This window comes from Vespula pensylvanica, chromosome 6 (genome assembly GCF_014466175.1).
Source record: "Vespula pensylvanica isolate Volc-1 chromosome 6, ASM1446617v1, whole genome shotgun sequence".
NCBI lineage: Eukaryota > Metazoa > Arthropoda > Insecta > Hymenoptera > Vespidae > Vespula > Vespula pensylvanica.
Genome location: NC_057690.1, coordinates 3,967,536 through 3,984,265, shown reverse-complemented (window position 1 = coordinate 3,984,265; position 16,730 = coordinate 3,967,536). Strand labels below are relative to the sequence as shown.

The window sequence follows — 16,730 nt, the reverse complement described above, 5'->3', positions numbered from 1 at the left end:
TTTTTTTTCTCTCTCTTTCTCTCTCTTAGTACCACCCTCATCCCACAGGGTTCTTCTCCCTTTCGAAACTTATCGCGAGTGGCCTCTCCATTTTTTCCACTTCTTCCTGTAGGTAGCCTTTCGAGGAGCCTCTTCTCTTTCCACGCATCACCTCTCTACGTCCTCCTATTTCTCCTTCTCCTTCAACTTCTACTTCTACTTCTACTTCTTTTTCTTCTTCTTTTTCTTCTTCTTCTATTAATTTTTTCTTTCTTTTTTTTTTTTTTTTTTTTTTGATCTTCTCATTCTTCTTTTTATTCTTCCTTTTATTCTTCCTTTTTTTTATTATATTCTAGAAGGTTGTTGTTCGAAATATCATGATAACGATACACGATTTTTAACTACCAAGTAGCCCTCTTCTCGTTTCATGTTGTTATTCGTTCGGCTTGAAATAACTTCTATCAAACTCAACTTCGCGACAAACTTTGTTTTATATAGAAAATAAAAAGTAGAAAAAAAAAAAAGAAAAGAAGGAATTTGCGACAAAAGTATATTGAACTCCTGTTATTAACGAGGCGTGTTGAACCGACGACACGATTTATTACGATTTACGCAAAAGTTTTCTCGATAGACGCCTTTGTCGATTGATAAAAAATATGATCTATCGACAAGAACATTCTTAGAGGAAACGAGATCTGTTATCATTGAAAAAATTTATTATGATATTAAGAACGTCATCGATATCATCATATTTGTTTGTCATAACGTAATCAAGAGAAATGACAATTCGTCAAAAAAAAAAAAAAAAAAAAAAAAAGAAAAAGAAAAAGAAAAAGAAAACCATAAACACTCATAACTTTGAAAATCAGTTCATCATCGATTTCGTGATGGAAGAATTACAATCGGTTATGACAAAAACCGAGAAGATGATAAATGCGTATCGATACTTTGCAAATTCGTTTCGATCTTTCGCATGAGCGTAACCATACGTTCGTTGGTACTCTAGAAGAAAATGAGCCGTACGATCACGAATAAAACTCGAATCACCTTTTGAAAAAGCCTGGTGATTAATTTTTTTTTCTTTTGGAATCTCTCTCTCTCTCTCTCTTCTCTTCTCTTTTCTTTATTTGTCGTTTTTTGTTTCTTCCCGTTTTTTTTTTATTTTTCTCTTTTTCTTTTCTTTTCCACGTACCTTTATCATCACCATTCTCCCCTTAGGTTCCATATACAGAAAGCTATCCTCGTGATTCTCTCTCAGTCGGTGATTAAAAGAGAATAGCGAGCGATCCCAAAAGCGGAGAAGGCATTCAACGAGCCGGAAGAGAAGAGAGAGAGCACGTTCCCTAGAGAGAATTTACCTACTGTTGCTCCTCCATCGTGATTTGTACCGTTGGTCTTCTCTCTCTCTCTCTCTCTCTCTCTCTTTCTTTCTTTCTCTCTCTCTCTGTTTCTTTCTCTTTCTTTATCTCTCAATCTATCAATCTATCTATCTACCTATCTTTCTCCACTTGTTCTTGATTCTCCTCCAGTTCGACTTCCGTCCCTTCTCACTTGTGTGTCGTCTCATCTGTCTCTTTTCTTTTCTATCCTCTTCTTTCTTTCTATTTTTTTTTTCTTCTTCTTCCTCATCGTTGAAGAAGTATACGAACCGATGAAGAAGTATACGAAAAGATGTCGAAGGAGCTATTTCAGCATCATCATCTACCTCCATATCTTTTTCTCTTCTTTTCGTTCGATAAGTGCCCTAGGTAATTTCGCGTAAGAGAGAAAGAGAAAGAGAAGGGGAGAGACAGACAGACAGACAGACAGATAGATAGAAAGATAGATAGATAGATAGATAGATAGATAGATAGATAGATAGATAGATAGATAGATAGAGAAAGAGAAAAAGAGAAAAAGAGAGAGACACGATAAGAGTACTGACTCAACGATGTATACGTGCATATAAACGAGAAACCGGAAACAGACGGGGCAAACAACAAACAGACAAACAAGCCACATTCAGCCGTCCCTGGATTGTTCCGTGAATTTTGCAGGAGCCATATTCATTTCTGAGATTGGCTTCTTCTTCCGACTCGTTACGTGGTGGCAGCCAGGCAAGCAAGAAAGCAAGAAAGCAAGAAAGCAAGCAAGCAAGCAAGCAAGCAGGCAGACACGCTCTCGCTGCGAGCTCAGCTGCGTGCCGCTGAGGACGAGAGAAGGACGAGAAAAAGGACGAAAGGAATGGCGTGAGCGAGAGCGAGAGAGAATGATAGAAAGAGAGATAGATAGATAGAGAGAGAGAGAGAGAGAAAGAGAAAGAGAAGGAAAGAGAGAGAGTTGCAACTCGGAATGCCGATCTATCGATTCATCTTGAGAACCTCGGGTCGAACCGCGTCGATTTCGAAATCAATCTATCTACTATTATTCGTTGCTCTATTATTTCCTCTCTTAAGTTTATACTGGATAGTTAGACAATTTTTTTTCTTTCTTTTCTTTTCTTTTCTTTTCTTTTCTTTTCTTTTTTTTCTCTTCGTCGAATTTAACAACGATTCTCTTGTAACATCTTTTATTTATTTCGGTATATGATATACGAGATAATGTTACTCTTTCTCTCTTTTTCGAACGTTTACGAGAATATAAATTTAACCATCGTTTATTATATAGATAATTGAGAAATGTCAATCGTGCATGCCTACGTAAATGTACGATAATATTATTAGTGTTATTAAGTTAAGGAAATAATAAAGAAATGATCGTAAAATATCATTGAATGAATGAGAAGATAACAATTAATCGTATAATTACGGTGTTAGATCGGACGATAGTATTTAAAGTAAACTTTACGTACTTTCATTCGATACTTTATCTGAAATCATAAAACTCATTGAGAAATATGTGTGTCAGTAGAAACTTGCTATGCATACTGATTGTTATCTTAATTTACGCGAGCGTATCGTAACAGGTACATGTATCTACGTAAACACGTATTAAATATACTTGTTGGAGAGTAAAAGAGATATATAGAAGTGGAACGAATTATAGTAAAGTATGCTGATCGATCGTTCGATCGATTTATCTTGTCGAACCAGTGATGATATTGCGTCGATTTCAAGATCGAATTAACTATCTTTATTTTTGCTCTGATATGCCATTTGATATTCCCTTTGGTAGATAGTCCATTTATTTATTTTTTCTTTTCTTTTCTTTCTTTGTTTTTTCTTTTTTCTTTTTTTTTTTTTTTTTTTTTTGAACGTTTTTAAAACAAATTTTTCTTTCGATTGATTTTCTGAGGTTTTGCGGTTTAATGGATTTAACAGGTTTTCTCACTCGTTAGTCATACGATTTACGAGAATAGTTGATATGGAGTTGATATAGAGAAACTTCAACGATAAACAAATTTTTTTTTCGATCGTATCGGAATCATGAATCTTTTAACATAAATATTTTATCGGAACTTCGAACGCGATTTTCTCGAAACTGTATTTATATTTTATTGATGATTTTATTGCAATATCTTGAGAACCGCTTTGTGTGTGTGTGTGTGTGTGTGTGTGTGTGTGTGTGTGTGTATGTATGTATATAGTATCGAGTTGAAATTTAAACGAGTAAATATTAGAAGAAAAAGAACTTTAATAAGTATGGCACTTTTTGTTTTGTTTTTTTCATTTTATAACATTATCTGATTCGATAGAAATAGAATTAATTTATATTCCAATTTATCTCATTTTTCTAATATTAATCTACTCTGCAAGAAAAAAAGAAAAAAGAATTTCATCCGGCCAATTCTATAATAAAATATAGAACCTATTGATCCTTTCAAATGAGATATATTAGATAAAAGAGATAAATTAGATAAATCTTGCTAACTTGATATCATTCATCGGACGCTTTGGAAGAGTTCTGTCGCGTCTCTGTTTATTAATATTTACGATTCGACATCGTTTCATCGGATACACTTTGGACGAGATATCTCGCGCATATACACGAACACACACATATCTATATATCAAGTATATAATTAATAATTTTTAAATATTCTATATATATATATATATATATATATATATATATATATATATAACATTGTCAGTATTAAATAATACAATCTGCTTCTATTGAACGATATCGATACGCGTGATATCACGTTCGTAGATGTGAAATGATTTAAAAAAAAAAAAAAAAAAAATGATATCAATAACCTGATCATCTACGAATGCTAATAATTCAGCTAATACACGACATATATTAATATCAACTATACTTGACATTTTTTTTAAATAAAAACTAGACAAATAACAGAACATATGTATAATCTTTGCCGGTATACGAATAATAGAATTCAACGAGGGAGAAAAAGAAAGAAAGAAAGAAAAAAAGAAAGAAAGAAAGAAAGAAAAAAGAAAAAAGCAAAGTCGTTAGCTGAGTAACCATATAGAGAAAAAGAAAGAGAGAAAAAGCGAGAGAGAGGGAGATAGATAGATAGATAGAGAGAGAGAGAGAGAGAGAGAGAAGAAGAGGGTGGAAGAAAGAGAAAAAAGAAATGAGAAAGAATTAGCGGTGAAACAAAGTATGAGAAAAATTGTTTCGAAAATGTGAATCGACGTGCGGCTCTTGTTGCTCTATTACATGTATACCATGCTTTTTATTCAGCAACGTATAACCACGCTAAGATCTCATTGGTCCCGGCAGGCTCCGCCCTTAGCTAACTAACCCTCTTTGCTAATTACGTCGTATGTACGCCGAGATACGCGCGCGTTCTCCGAACCTCCGAGTAGCAAGAGAGTCGAAGAGAGATCGAAAATGAGAGAGAGAGAAAGAGAGAAAGAGAGAGAGAGAGAGAGAGAGAAGGATATGAGAAGAGGGATGAAGAGAGAGAAAGAGAGAGAGAGAGAGAGAGAGGAAACATACGTACAAGAGGGCCGACGTGTAAGGGGGTCGCCTCGACGTGTACCATTGTTCCACTCCACCGTTTCCGCGAGCCATATCTCTCCCCAAAAGAAAAAGTAAGTGGAAAGAGAGAAAAAGAGAGAGGAGAGAAGAGAGAGAGAGAGAAAGAGAGAGAGAGAGAGAGAGAGAGATGTACGCTACCCCATTTCACGAATTTCTAAAGACGCCAGCTAATTCTGAGACACGCGTGCTTCCCACCAAAAATTCTCTAGTTAGTTAAAAAAAAAAAAAAAAAAAGAAAGAAGAAAAGATTCGATCGAATTGCTTTCGGTGAAAACCTTGCATCTAATTTAATTGTAGATTAATCTTTCTAAGTATGTATATGTGTTATATCTGTAGTTATAATCGTGAGTTATCTCGATGGATATATCTCGATAAGATATGTCTCGTTTTAATCTCGTTTTAATGTATTATACGTGACGTTTGTATTAATTTTATGATATGTGTGTGTGTGTGTGTGTGTATTATTAATGTATATGTATTAATATACGTATTGTATGTATTTATATATATATATATATATATATATATATATATATATATATGTATATTATATACGTGTTAGTACATAATTAATTGTGATTTTTTATGAATCTTAAGAGAGTATCCATGATCGTTGATTATTAATCGATTAATAATTTTAATGAAATTATTAAATACATTTTCCATACCTGGGGTATTGCATTAATTAGAAAACATCCGATCGTGGAATTCAGCTTGAATTTATATACATATGTGTGTACGTGTGTATTGATTATTTCGCAAAAATAGAGTGCTAAAGTTTAAATATAATTCTTATGTTCGTGATTATTAATACGATGTCGTTTGAAAAATTCGATTAGTTCGTTAAATTTTTTATTATTTTATTCGATTTCGCTAATATCGTTGGATCTCTTGTAGCTTTATCTTATCTTTGTTCAACGTTATGATACCTATTACTAACCATTCATGCGAATATGTCTGAGTTGCGTCGAAATTAGCGGAAGTGAGCTCGCGAATATGGAAGGGTAAGCGCATTACGTGGGATTACTTGTACGCTTATAAGCCTAGAATAACAACATGACTTGCCCATGTTTCATAATTTACCTGACCGGTCAGTCGTAATCTAATACGAAAATCTGAAGCTTTGAGAAACAAAAGTGATCGATTTAATTATAAACTTGTATAATTACGAAAAAAAAAAAAAATAATACATTTTAACATGCATTAGAAGTTCGACATTCCAAATCGTATGACATCGTTCGATAATTATCTTTTTTTTTTTTTCTATTTATACTATAATCGTTTTATCACATCGATCGATATAATACTGTAAAGTAAAAAAAAAAAAAAAAAAAAAAAAAAAGAGAGAGAGAGAACGCTTTATTCGAGGATTAATAATTCTTATTAATATGTTTCTGTTGTAAATATAATCGAAACATTTTTTTTTTATATACATATCTATCTATAAATTATACGTGTTATACGTGTAAATTACTATTTGGTATATTAGTGATCGCTTTAATATTCTTTGGTTTAAGATCAAACAAATATAATATTTTACAGTAATTCGAAGAAAGAGAAAGAAAGAAATCGAATGCAGTAGATGTAGTAAAAATGATCTTGATTGATCGTTAATGAAATAAACGCATCATTAATAACAGTGTAATTTTATTAAATCGTACTACGCAACGATTTATCAACGAACGCTTATAACAATAAAAATTCTATTGTTATTGTCATTGATATTTACTTCGCCTTGATTGTCGTTGAATGAAAATTCCTCGAAGTAAGAACTATAAATATTCGTACTAGGACTACGTACTATCGAAAGAAAGAAAAAAAAAAAAAAAAAAAAAGAAATAAATTCGACAGAGGTCGAACGATTTATTTTGATTACGGGACGATGTTGTGCGAACGTTATACTTTCTATAATTCTCACCCTCGCTGGATAATTGTTCGAATAGACTTTACGTAATGAGATTCAATATCCAAATGAAACTGCATATAAGAACGTATGAGTCTTGAGACTGATTGTGAGCCAATAAAATCGTGTTTGTATGCGGTTGAACGTAACCTGAGACTGAGTTAAGATTGTGTACGTGTGTATACGATCGAATCTTGTAATCGTAAGAGACTTGCTTCGAGACTCTGCGTGTTACGTACTTATAATGTGTGTGTGTGTATTCGTGTGCGTATAGGAACGAATCCTGTCGTGAGATTGAGTCAAGAATCAAGACCACGTTTCTGTACGACTAAATATTGTCGTGAGAGCGACAACGAATCAGAACTATGACTGGTACGACCGAATGCTCTCGCGAGACTGAGCCAAGACGATGTGTATTTGTGTATGTGTACGATCTAATGTCGTCGTATGACTCAATTAAAACTGTTTGTTTCTATCATCGAATATTTTCCTCGAGACTCGATCGAGAAATTCTGTTGTGTATGTATACATGCGTGTGTACGTACGACCGAACGATTGTCTATACATGATGACCTTTCATCTACAACAATCCGACGAAAGCAATCGATGATTTTAAAATAATGAAAAAAAGTGAATGAAAATAATTATAGAGTTTGAATAAAAATTTAATAGAATAAAAAGGAACGATCTTTCGTCGATAGAAAAATATGATTGTTCAGGTCGAATAATTTCTTTAACGATTCAACCAAAACTGGTTAGTTTGAAAAAATGAATCTTTTATTTTATTTTATTTTATTTTTATTTTTTTGTGTTAGAGAAATGTGCCATAATTTAATCCGTCTTTACGATATTTCTCTGCGACAAGTATTCTCTTTTTTGTTTTCCTTTTTTTTTTTTTTTTTTATTTATTATTTTTTGAGAGCACATCCTCGTATTTATCGCGTTTCGTCCTTTATTGATCGAACGGTGACAATAAAATATAATTAAATAATAATAAATCGTTTTAAGGCCTGAACGATCTACGAGAGCCAGCAGTATAACTCGCGGATTATCTATTTTACATAATAATAATAATAATGATCGAACGAACGAGCGAAGATAAATGATTTCCGTTTTAGAAACGATACAAAACGTCTTTTAATATCAATAGTTTTTTAGGATGAAAACGATAGGATAAAATTTGTTCGTGTTTAAACAACTTTCGATCCAAGTTTTCGAACATTATTTCGAGAAAAAAGAAGTTGAGATACAGAAAAAGAAAAAAAAAAAAAAAGAGAGAGAAAAAGAGAGAAAAAAGAAAAGGAAAGCACAGACGAAGAAACACCATACGGAAAATGTTTTTTTCATTTCGTCACGATCGAACGACCACCCTGAACACGTCGAATTTCTCACGGCATTAAACGTCATCAAGTCCACGTGAAAACTGGTTTCTGTTGCCGCTCCGAACGCAGAGAGAACTCTGGAAAGACTACTACCGGCAGTAGTAAAACTATATTTAGAAGATCTCTAGTCTTTCTCTGTCTCTCTCTCTCTCTCTCTCTTTCTCTCTCTCTTTTCTTTTTCTTTTTCTTTCTTCTTTACATCTCCGACCCAGAAACCGACCTTCTTCGGTAACTCATCCGTCAACCGATAAGGCCCGATGACAGATAAAACGCTAAGGAGATTATTTTGAAGTTTCGATTAAACTTTTACATCTTCTGTAATACGATCCGAACGGTTTATTCGATCGTTGAATCAATGAGGGAACTATAGAATATACGAAATAGAATACATATTAAAATTCATTTAACCTCAACTTCGATCTCCCATAGATAATAATATTTGAAACGTAATATAGAATTTTTACGATTTTCTCATTTTTTTTTTTTTTCTTTTTCTATAAAATATAAATTAGAGATATCAGACTTACCATCGTTTTGAAGTTCGAACGGTTAAGTTACGATTGAATATCTCTATACGCTCGACCGACGATAACATTGTAACAACGTAGTTTAAATCAATCTTGATGGATCCATTAGAATGATCTGTAAGATTGAAAAAGAAAAATTAAAGACAAAATTCGATCATCCCGAGATTTCTATTTCGAATTTCTGAAATATTCTCTCGTTTAGACTTACAAAAGAATTTGAACGATTTGAAAGGATCGTCGAGTCGATTACTGGATCCATCAAGAAACTAGCAAACTCGTCGAAAGGCGAGTTCTCGGCCCCGACTGGTATTCGGTCACGGACAATGCATCTTTCTTGATAACGGTGCATAAGGCGTGCTCGTCGTAACAACTAATCGTGCTTTCTCTCCTTAAACGCAGCCTCCGGCATCTTAACAGTCTCTTATTCCTACTCGTTCGTTTTCATTCGATCGAATCGAGTAGGTGGTCGAACTTAAGCTCGATTTTGTCATTTCTAGAGATCTTTCTTATGGGACAGGGAGAAGAGGTCAAAGGTCGAACGCTTAAAAAAAAAGGAAAAAAAAAAAAAAAGAAAAAAAGATCGTACGACGTAACTAACCGATGAAATAAATAATAATAATAATAGTTATTATCGTCATTATCATCATTGTTGACAGAACGATACACCGAAGCACGTTTGTGGCTTGTTTCTCACACAGTGTTCGTATGTAATGATAAATAGATAAATCGTAGCGATACGATTCTATAACGAGTTCCTTTCACCAGGTCGATCACCAGACCAAGTTTTAACCGTTTCTTATCGTTTACGTTACGAGATGATTATGATATAAGAATCGAGTCGTAAAAAGATTGATTAGGCTCGAGGACACGTGTCCCTCGTGTCACCGTTCTGTTTATATCTTGAAACTTATAAGACATTTAATAAGAGTTGCAACGAAGAAATCGTTGACGGTTATTATTGAATCAGATATGATTTATGGAAATCAACAACGTTTTATGTTTCCGCAAGGATATGTTAGTTAATTACTTGCTCAGTTCGATTTCGATTTCGATTTCGTGATTTCTCGATCAACGTGATAAAGTGTTCTTGCTTATTCGATAAGTTTTTCGAATCAATCAATGTGTCAAGAGAAAATTTTCCCAAGGTAAACGAAGTTACTATTCAAATAATGATTAATAATATATAAGTATAGCTTTGTGTGTTACTGTGATTACAGATTCACGTCTGACGTTCTTCTATTGATCTATGTAAATATAATTATCACGTTTTCATTATAGTTTCATTCATTAAAATCTTTGTTGACTATTGTTGTCCCGTTAATTAATCATCGACGAGATTACGAATATTACTTTATGACGTATTGTTCGTTTTGTTAAATTCGTCAAGGAAATATACAGAAATTATTTTAAACTCGTTTTTTAAACGAAAGAAAAGAGAGAAAAAAAAAAGAAGAAGGAACGATCGATCCTTCGAGATTTTGTTTTCTTCTTCCTTTTTCTTTTTTTTTTTTTTTTTTTAATTATAACATTCAATCTACAATATTTTCAAGAAATAAATGATCCGGATATATCGTCTTCCATAGAAAATAAATAAATTATCGAAAAGAATAAAGATATATTTATGAAATTTTCACGAGTTACGCGAGTTAACAAATATAAAATAAAATAAAATAATCGTCTTGAAAATTCGTAAAGAAACATAAAAAATAAATAAATTATCGAAAAGGCTAACGATATATTTATTAAATTATCACGAGGTACGTGAGTTAACAGAAATCGCATACTCTCATCTTATACTGAATCGCCGGAATGGAAAAGGATCGAAACGGTTGTAAGGATAGACACGGTTGTATCGTTCGAAGAGACAACACGATATTATCGCATGGTGAGATCGCGCACCGGATCCATGGCTAACATATGTTACAATAGCGTTCTGGTACAATAGTCAGAGGCTATGAGAATAGACGAGTACATTCGTACTGTTTCCGATTTATCGTCCAACGTCTCCCTTCTCTCTTTCTTAAAAAAAAAAAAAAAAAAAAAAAAAAATGTTCTGACTCACTTAACACTGCTCTATCTCTCTTTCTCTCTCTCTCTATATATATATATCTATCTTTCTCTTTAACTCTAACTTTCTCTATCTCTCTTTTCAAACGTGATTTTCTTCCTACAATCCTAACTCTAACTATCGATTTATAGACCGACTTTCACGTGTCGATTTAGAGGAATAATCTTATCTATGCCAATATTAATCAATCAGCTTTTTGCTTAGGAAAAAGCAAAAAAAAAAAAAAAAAAAAAGAAAAAACTAGCACTATGAGAAAGGTCAACGAACCTTAAGTTTAGGGTAGGTTGCTTTGGATAGGGCTATACCTCTGATCGAACTCCCTTTAATGAGGCGAACGTCGGAAAGAAAGAGAAAAAAATTAAAAAAAAAAAAAAAAAAAAAAAAAGAAGAAAAACAAGAAGAAGAAGAAAGAGAAGAGGAAAAAAAAATAGAAAGAAGAAGGGGAAAGAGAGGACATATGTTCTTAGAGGGCGTCGGATCGATGATCGAAGGAGGAAAGTCTGGAAGTCGCGAAATTCAATACGCTAATGGTTAGCGAGTCCCTTACCGATATCGGCCAACCGGTTTCCAAGGTACCTACATAAAACGACGAAATAATACTACGTGCTTGAGCGCGTTGACGTGCGGTTTGGTGGTCGTACTCTCGTTAATACGTACCGCGTAAACGAACGTAAAATTGAAAGGGTCTACGCTGAGTTGGCAAGGTCTACGCTGAGCTTCCTTCTTTTCTTTTCTTCGTCCTCCATTTTTCTCTTCTCTCTCTCTCTCTCTCTCTCTCTCTCTCTCTCTCTCTTTCTTTCTTTCTCTTTTCTACGAGTTCGTTGTTCCAAGCTTCTCTCGAGCTTTTTCTCGAGCTTTCTCAAGCTTTTCAAGTATAACCCTCGTTCCACTAATCTCTTCTTTCGTCTCTCTCTCTCTCTCTCTCTCTCTCTCTCTTTCTCTCTCTCTCTCTCTCTCTTTCTTATTTTTCCTTGGTCGCCGTCTTCGTCTTCGTCTTCACGGTGATCAACGTCGAACCTCAACGCTCCTCACCTTTTTTTACTTCGAACACAGCGGTAGCATTTCGGTCCGTTTCACATTCGGACGAGGTTCGAACGGACGTCAGGCATCATCGATCGTTCTGAGCACATCGATTATACGTCAGGTTTTCCGGCCTCTTAACGTGATTCCTTAGAGAAGAAGGCCTTTCATCTTTCAACTGTCGGATTCCTTGTGCTCCGTTTACTCCTATAAGTTCTTAGATACTTACATATATACATACATACATACATACGTATATACATGTATATATATATATATATATATATATATATATGTATAGATATCATCGATGCAAAAAGGAAATTGCTATCGGTCGAGATGTAATTCTCTTCTTTCTTCGATCTTATTCGAGAATAATGTCTACGTTCATTGATAAATTCTAATCTCTTATCGAATGTCCGGAATAAAGGATAATAAATTCATTTCTTTTTTCTTTATTCGATCTTTATACGATCATCCAAAAAAAAAGAAGAAGAAGAAGAAGAAGAAGAATATGAAAAAATATACGCAAGTATATCGTCCAAAGTATTTTCAAATCCTAGTGATTTATTGTCCTTTTACTTCATTCTCTTTTCTTTACTTCTCTTTTCCTTTTTCTTCTAGTCGTCATTTAAAAAATACAATATCTCGAAAGTTGGAGGATCGATTCCTTTTTGTATTTTTTATTATTCGTCGCCGATCGAGTAAATACATAGTACTATTATTAATATTATTATTCGAACATACCGAAAGATTATCCCTCCCTTCTCTTTCTTATTAAAACTTCGAAATCTTTCGATCGCAACATAAGCCTTATAAATAGTTTCATCCCTTCGTAGTAGAGATAATCGAACGGTTCCATCAAACCCTCCCCTTCCTCTCTTTTTCCTTCACTCACCCCCTCCCTCTTACTACGAACGATATCTCTTCCTTTCTTTTTCGGACCGGACCACCGAGTTGGAAAATCACGCAACTTGAAGAAGGCAAAGCCTACTCAAAGAATAAGAAGAATAAGAAGAAAAAGATGATGATGATGAAGAAGAAGAAGAAGAAGAAGAAGAAGAAGAAAAAGAAAAAGAAGAAGAAGAGGAAGAAGAAGAAGTAGAAGAAGAAGAAGACGTCTACTTCAGAAGCGAGATATCAACGTGTTTCGCTCGAGTAGCACTCTTGGCTGGCAATGCACATCCAACGAAGGTCCACTTATGCATTTTCCCTATGCACTTTCTCTCTTTCTCTCTCTGTCTCTCTCTCTCTCTCTCTCTCTCTCTCTGTCTCTCTCTGTCTATGTCTCTGTCTGTCTCTCATTCTATCTCTATCTCTGTTACACTCTTACTCTTTTACTTTCTCCATCATCCTCCAAGCCAGTACCTTTCAAAGAGAAAGAGCGAAAAGAACTTACACGGTCCCGCGTGCCAGACCGAGTTAAAGCTTGCCTCTAAATTATCGCTATTCTCGGAAGGTTAAAGTTCTCTTTCCGCGGGAGGGCTGAGGGAGCATTGGTGGGGGTTTATGAAAAGAAAAAGAAAAAGAAAGAGAGAGAGAGAGAAAGAGTGTGGATCGTGCCAAGGTATCTGCGACATTTCGTAAACACGAAATCAATTTTAATACCGCTTGTCTCTCTTTTTTATATGTATATATGTATGTATATATGTATCTATGTATGTATGTATGTATGTATGTATGTATGTATGTATGTATATGTGTGTATGTATGTGTAGGTGTATATGTCTATCTCTTTCTCTGTTTCTCTTTTTTCCTTCTCTTTTTCTTACATGCATAGTAAGAAATATCTCTCTCTCTCTCTCTCTCTCTCTTTCTATCTATCTGTCTATCTTTCTCTCTATCTATCTCTTTCTCTTTCATGCACGAAATGAAAATCACCGACACGGGCTGCTGCGTGGCCGAATGAATTTATTTATAAATCTTGTAGCGTTTGCTTCTTTGGATCGCCCTTACTAACGCATATTTGCGTGCCAAGCGAAGACTGTTGCACGTCCGGATCATTTCCGCGCCTTGTTTATTAACGATAAACATCCAAAATTAGTCAGTAACGTATTGTTACGTTTGGTTAATTTATAAGCTATGGATTATGTACGTATCTACGTACAAATATAAATATATATATATATATATACATGTAGGTATTGGGTTATACTCATTAGAAAATATTATGTATGATAAGATGAATATATTATTCGTATAATTGTTAAATCTTTTTTTATTTTAATATATTATAAGACCAAGTCAATTCGTCGAGTACATTTTCTTTTTTTTCTTTTCTTTCTTTCTTTTTTTTTTTTTTTTCTTTCTATCTCATATCTTCTTTATGTTAAATTAAAATGAGAGATAAATCTAACAATGGACGAATATCTGAGACTTTCATTATATTTAAAATAAAAAAATAAATAAATAAATGAACTTGAACGTCCAAGTTCATATACAATATAATGAAAATGTAATAAAATAGAGATATTAATTAATACTTCTTTTCTATTATATATCCTTAGCACGAATTTAGCAAAGATATCTATTATTTAATATATAGATAATAATTCGCGAATACATATAATTTTTTGATTAATTGAAAAATTCCTTGCGACTAATAAAATACATGCATAACGATATTCGTGAAGAAACGCTTCGGTACTAACGTAAGTAACGTAAGTAAGTTATTTACGTAACAGGTTATGCGACTGACCCGATATATATATTCAATGCAAGTTTCTTCTATTATCAAAGCTACAGATAACGGTTTAACTATAGATATCTCGTAACAGGTTATGTCACTTACTTACCTTGTGTATCCTATCACGCACTTGGAAATAATACACTTACGTGTCTATTGAAAATACTTATATCAATGCAATGTAACTATCTGCATATGTGCATATATTTAAACGAAATTCATTCGTAACCTACATAAAACGCATATATGTTTTCTTCTTCTTCTTCTTCTTCTTCTTTTTTTTTTTTTTAATTCGTGTCATTGCTCTCTAATTCTTTCAAGCATATATAATTTTACATCATTACTTTTAATTTACATGATGATAATTTTCTATAAAACCCTTTCTTATTATCCTTACATCCTCTTTTCTACCATCGAAATTACATGGGGATGAGCGTGTAAAAACTTGGCTCGGTAGTCTGGACTTGTTTTACCCCCCATCTAAATCCTCTACCATCACTTCCTCATCCTCATCTTTATCCTCCTTCTCCTCCTCTTCTTCCTCTTCCTCCTCCTCTTTCGTTTCCCTCGACAGCTGGGCACAGCACCCTTCGATCCGATATCGCGGCCCGCCTCTCACCTGGCTTATGGGGCCCAGCTAGAAAATTTCATTAAATTCACGCGTGGCCGTAAATAATCGACCCATCGATACGGACACGTCGAGGTGGCCTCGAAAAGTATGGGATGGGATGTGATGGGATGGGATGGGATGGGATGGTAAACGGGAAGAGAATCCAATAACGCTTTTACTATTGAGAATAGCGACTAAAAAAGGGAGAGATAAAAATAAACGGAGAGAGACGAAAAAAAAAGTAAGTTTACTTAGCCGTACTAACTCTCCTCTTTTCGATTATTATTTTAATCACTAATATTATTAAAAATAAAGTACTCGTGCGAATGAGAATTCGTGATGAGATAAAAGAGATAACGATTAGAGAAGGAAGATAGAGAGAGAGAGAGAGAGAGAGAGAGAGAAATCGTAAGTTTACTTAACCGTATTAACTCTCCTCTTCTCGATTATTATTTTAATCGGTAATGTTATTAAAAATAAAATATACTTGCGAATGAGAATTCGTGATGAGATAAAAAAGGAAAACTACCGCGACGAGCACGAATTTATTTCATTCTCTTCTGCTGTTATATTATAACTACTTGCTAAGAAAATACGAATATAGAAGACAGCGATGTTATTAGGACAAAAATAACGAGTGAATCCGTTCGATCATTTTAACTTCGTTTATGTTGTAATGATCGAATAAAAGAGAAAGATAGTATGATAGAAAATAAAAGAAAAATGGAGGACGTTCTTAATAAAAGTAAAAATTATATAAAATGCGACAGTTTGAAAGGAAGAGAGAGAAGAGACAAAGAAAGACAGAGAGAGAGAGAGAGAGAGAGAGAGAGAGAAAGAGAGATAAAGAGAGAGAAATAATATAACACGCACACTTTGAAACATTTTCATATACCTACACATAAAATGAGCGATGTTTAGAGAGGTGCGGAGGAGGCTCGAAGCCGTAATATACATCGTGTTATGGTCGCTGTTAGCACCGTTAAACTAGCCTTTACTGTTCCGCTTCGCCTTTGAACTTGTGCCGACTAGTCGGCTGTGGCAGCTGAGGTCAATAAAATGCGTTCTCCATAAAACGCCATAGAGCTCCCTGACGCGTACCAATGGCGACGACGACGACGACGACGACGACGACGACGACGACGACGACGACAAAGATAACTATGGTTTCGATCATAGTCGAAAGGAACCATACTCAAAGGACCCATATATCCCAAAATAATTCATTCATTGGGATTCTAAACACGTTTTTTATCCGAATTTTACTAATTTGTTGGTTTTCTTTTTACGATGGTATCCTTTAAAAAGATATGAAAAAAAAAAAGAGAGGATAGGAAAGATAAAAAATAATCAGAATTTTTTTATTATTATTATCGTGAACTTTCTTTTCTTTTTTTTTTTTTGTATTTAGGACTATACTGCATATGTGTGTTCGGTCGAATATAGTAAAATTTTTTTATACCTATATGATAATTAGAATATCGTTAAAATATGATGTATCGTCGAAAGAAAGGATAATAATTCTCTTGGTATATTTATTTATTTATTTATTTATTTAGAAATGATGATCGAATGAGAAAATATATTTGTATGTTTTGTAAGAATCTTTCGTATTCTCAATTA

The 16,730-nt window shown here is 33.8% G+C and overlaps 1 protein-coding gene across 2 annotated transcripts in view; it reads left to right on the top strand.

The window, feature by feature from the left end:
* Nucleotides 1-16,730, top strand: part of LOC122630088 (protein Wnt-1-like) — a 62,329-nt gene that overhangs the window by 22,653 nt on the left and 22,946 nt on the right. The window contains exon 1 of one of the 2 annotated variants that reach the window (XM_043814183.1): nucleotides 12,904-13,005. The exons of the other annotated variant lie outside the window; for it this stretch is intronic. Coding sequence (XP_043670118.1) covers nucleotides 12,989-13,005 — 17 coding nt within the window. The 5' untranslated portion in view covers nucleotides 12,904-12,988. Of the gene's footprint in view, nucleotides 1-12,903; nucleotides 13,006-16,730 lie in introns of those variants that run through there. 2 annotated transcript variants of the gene reach the window in all.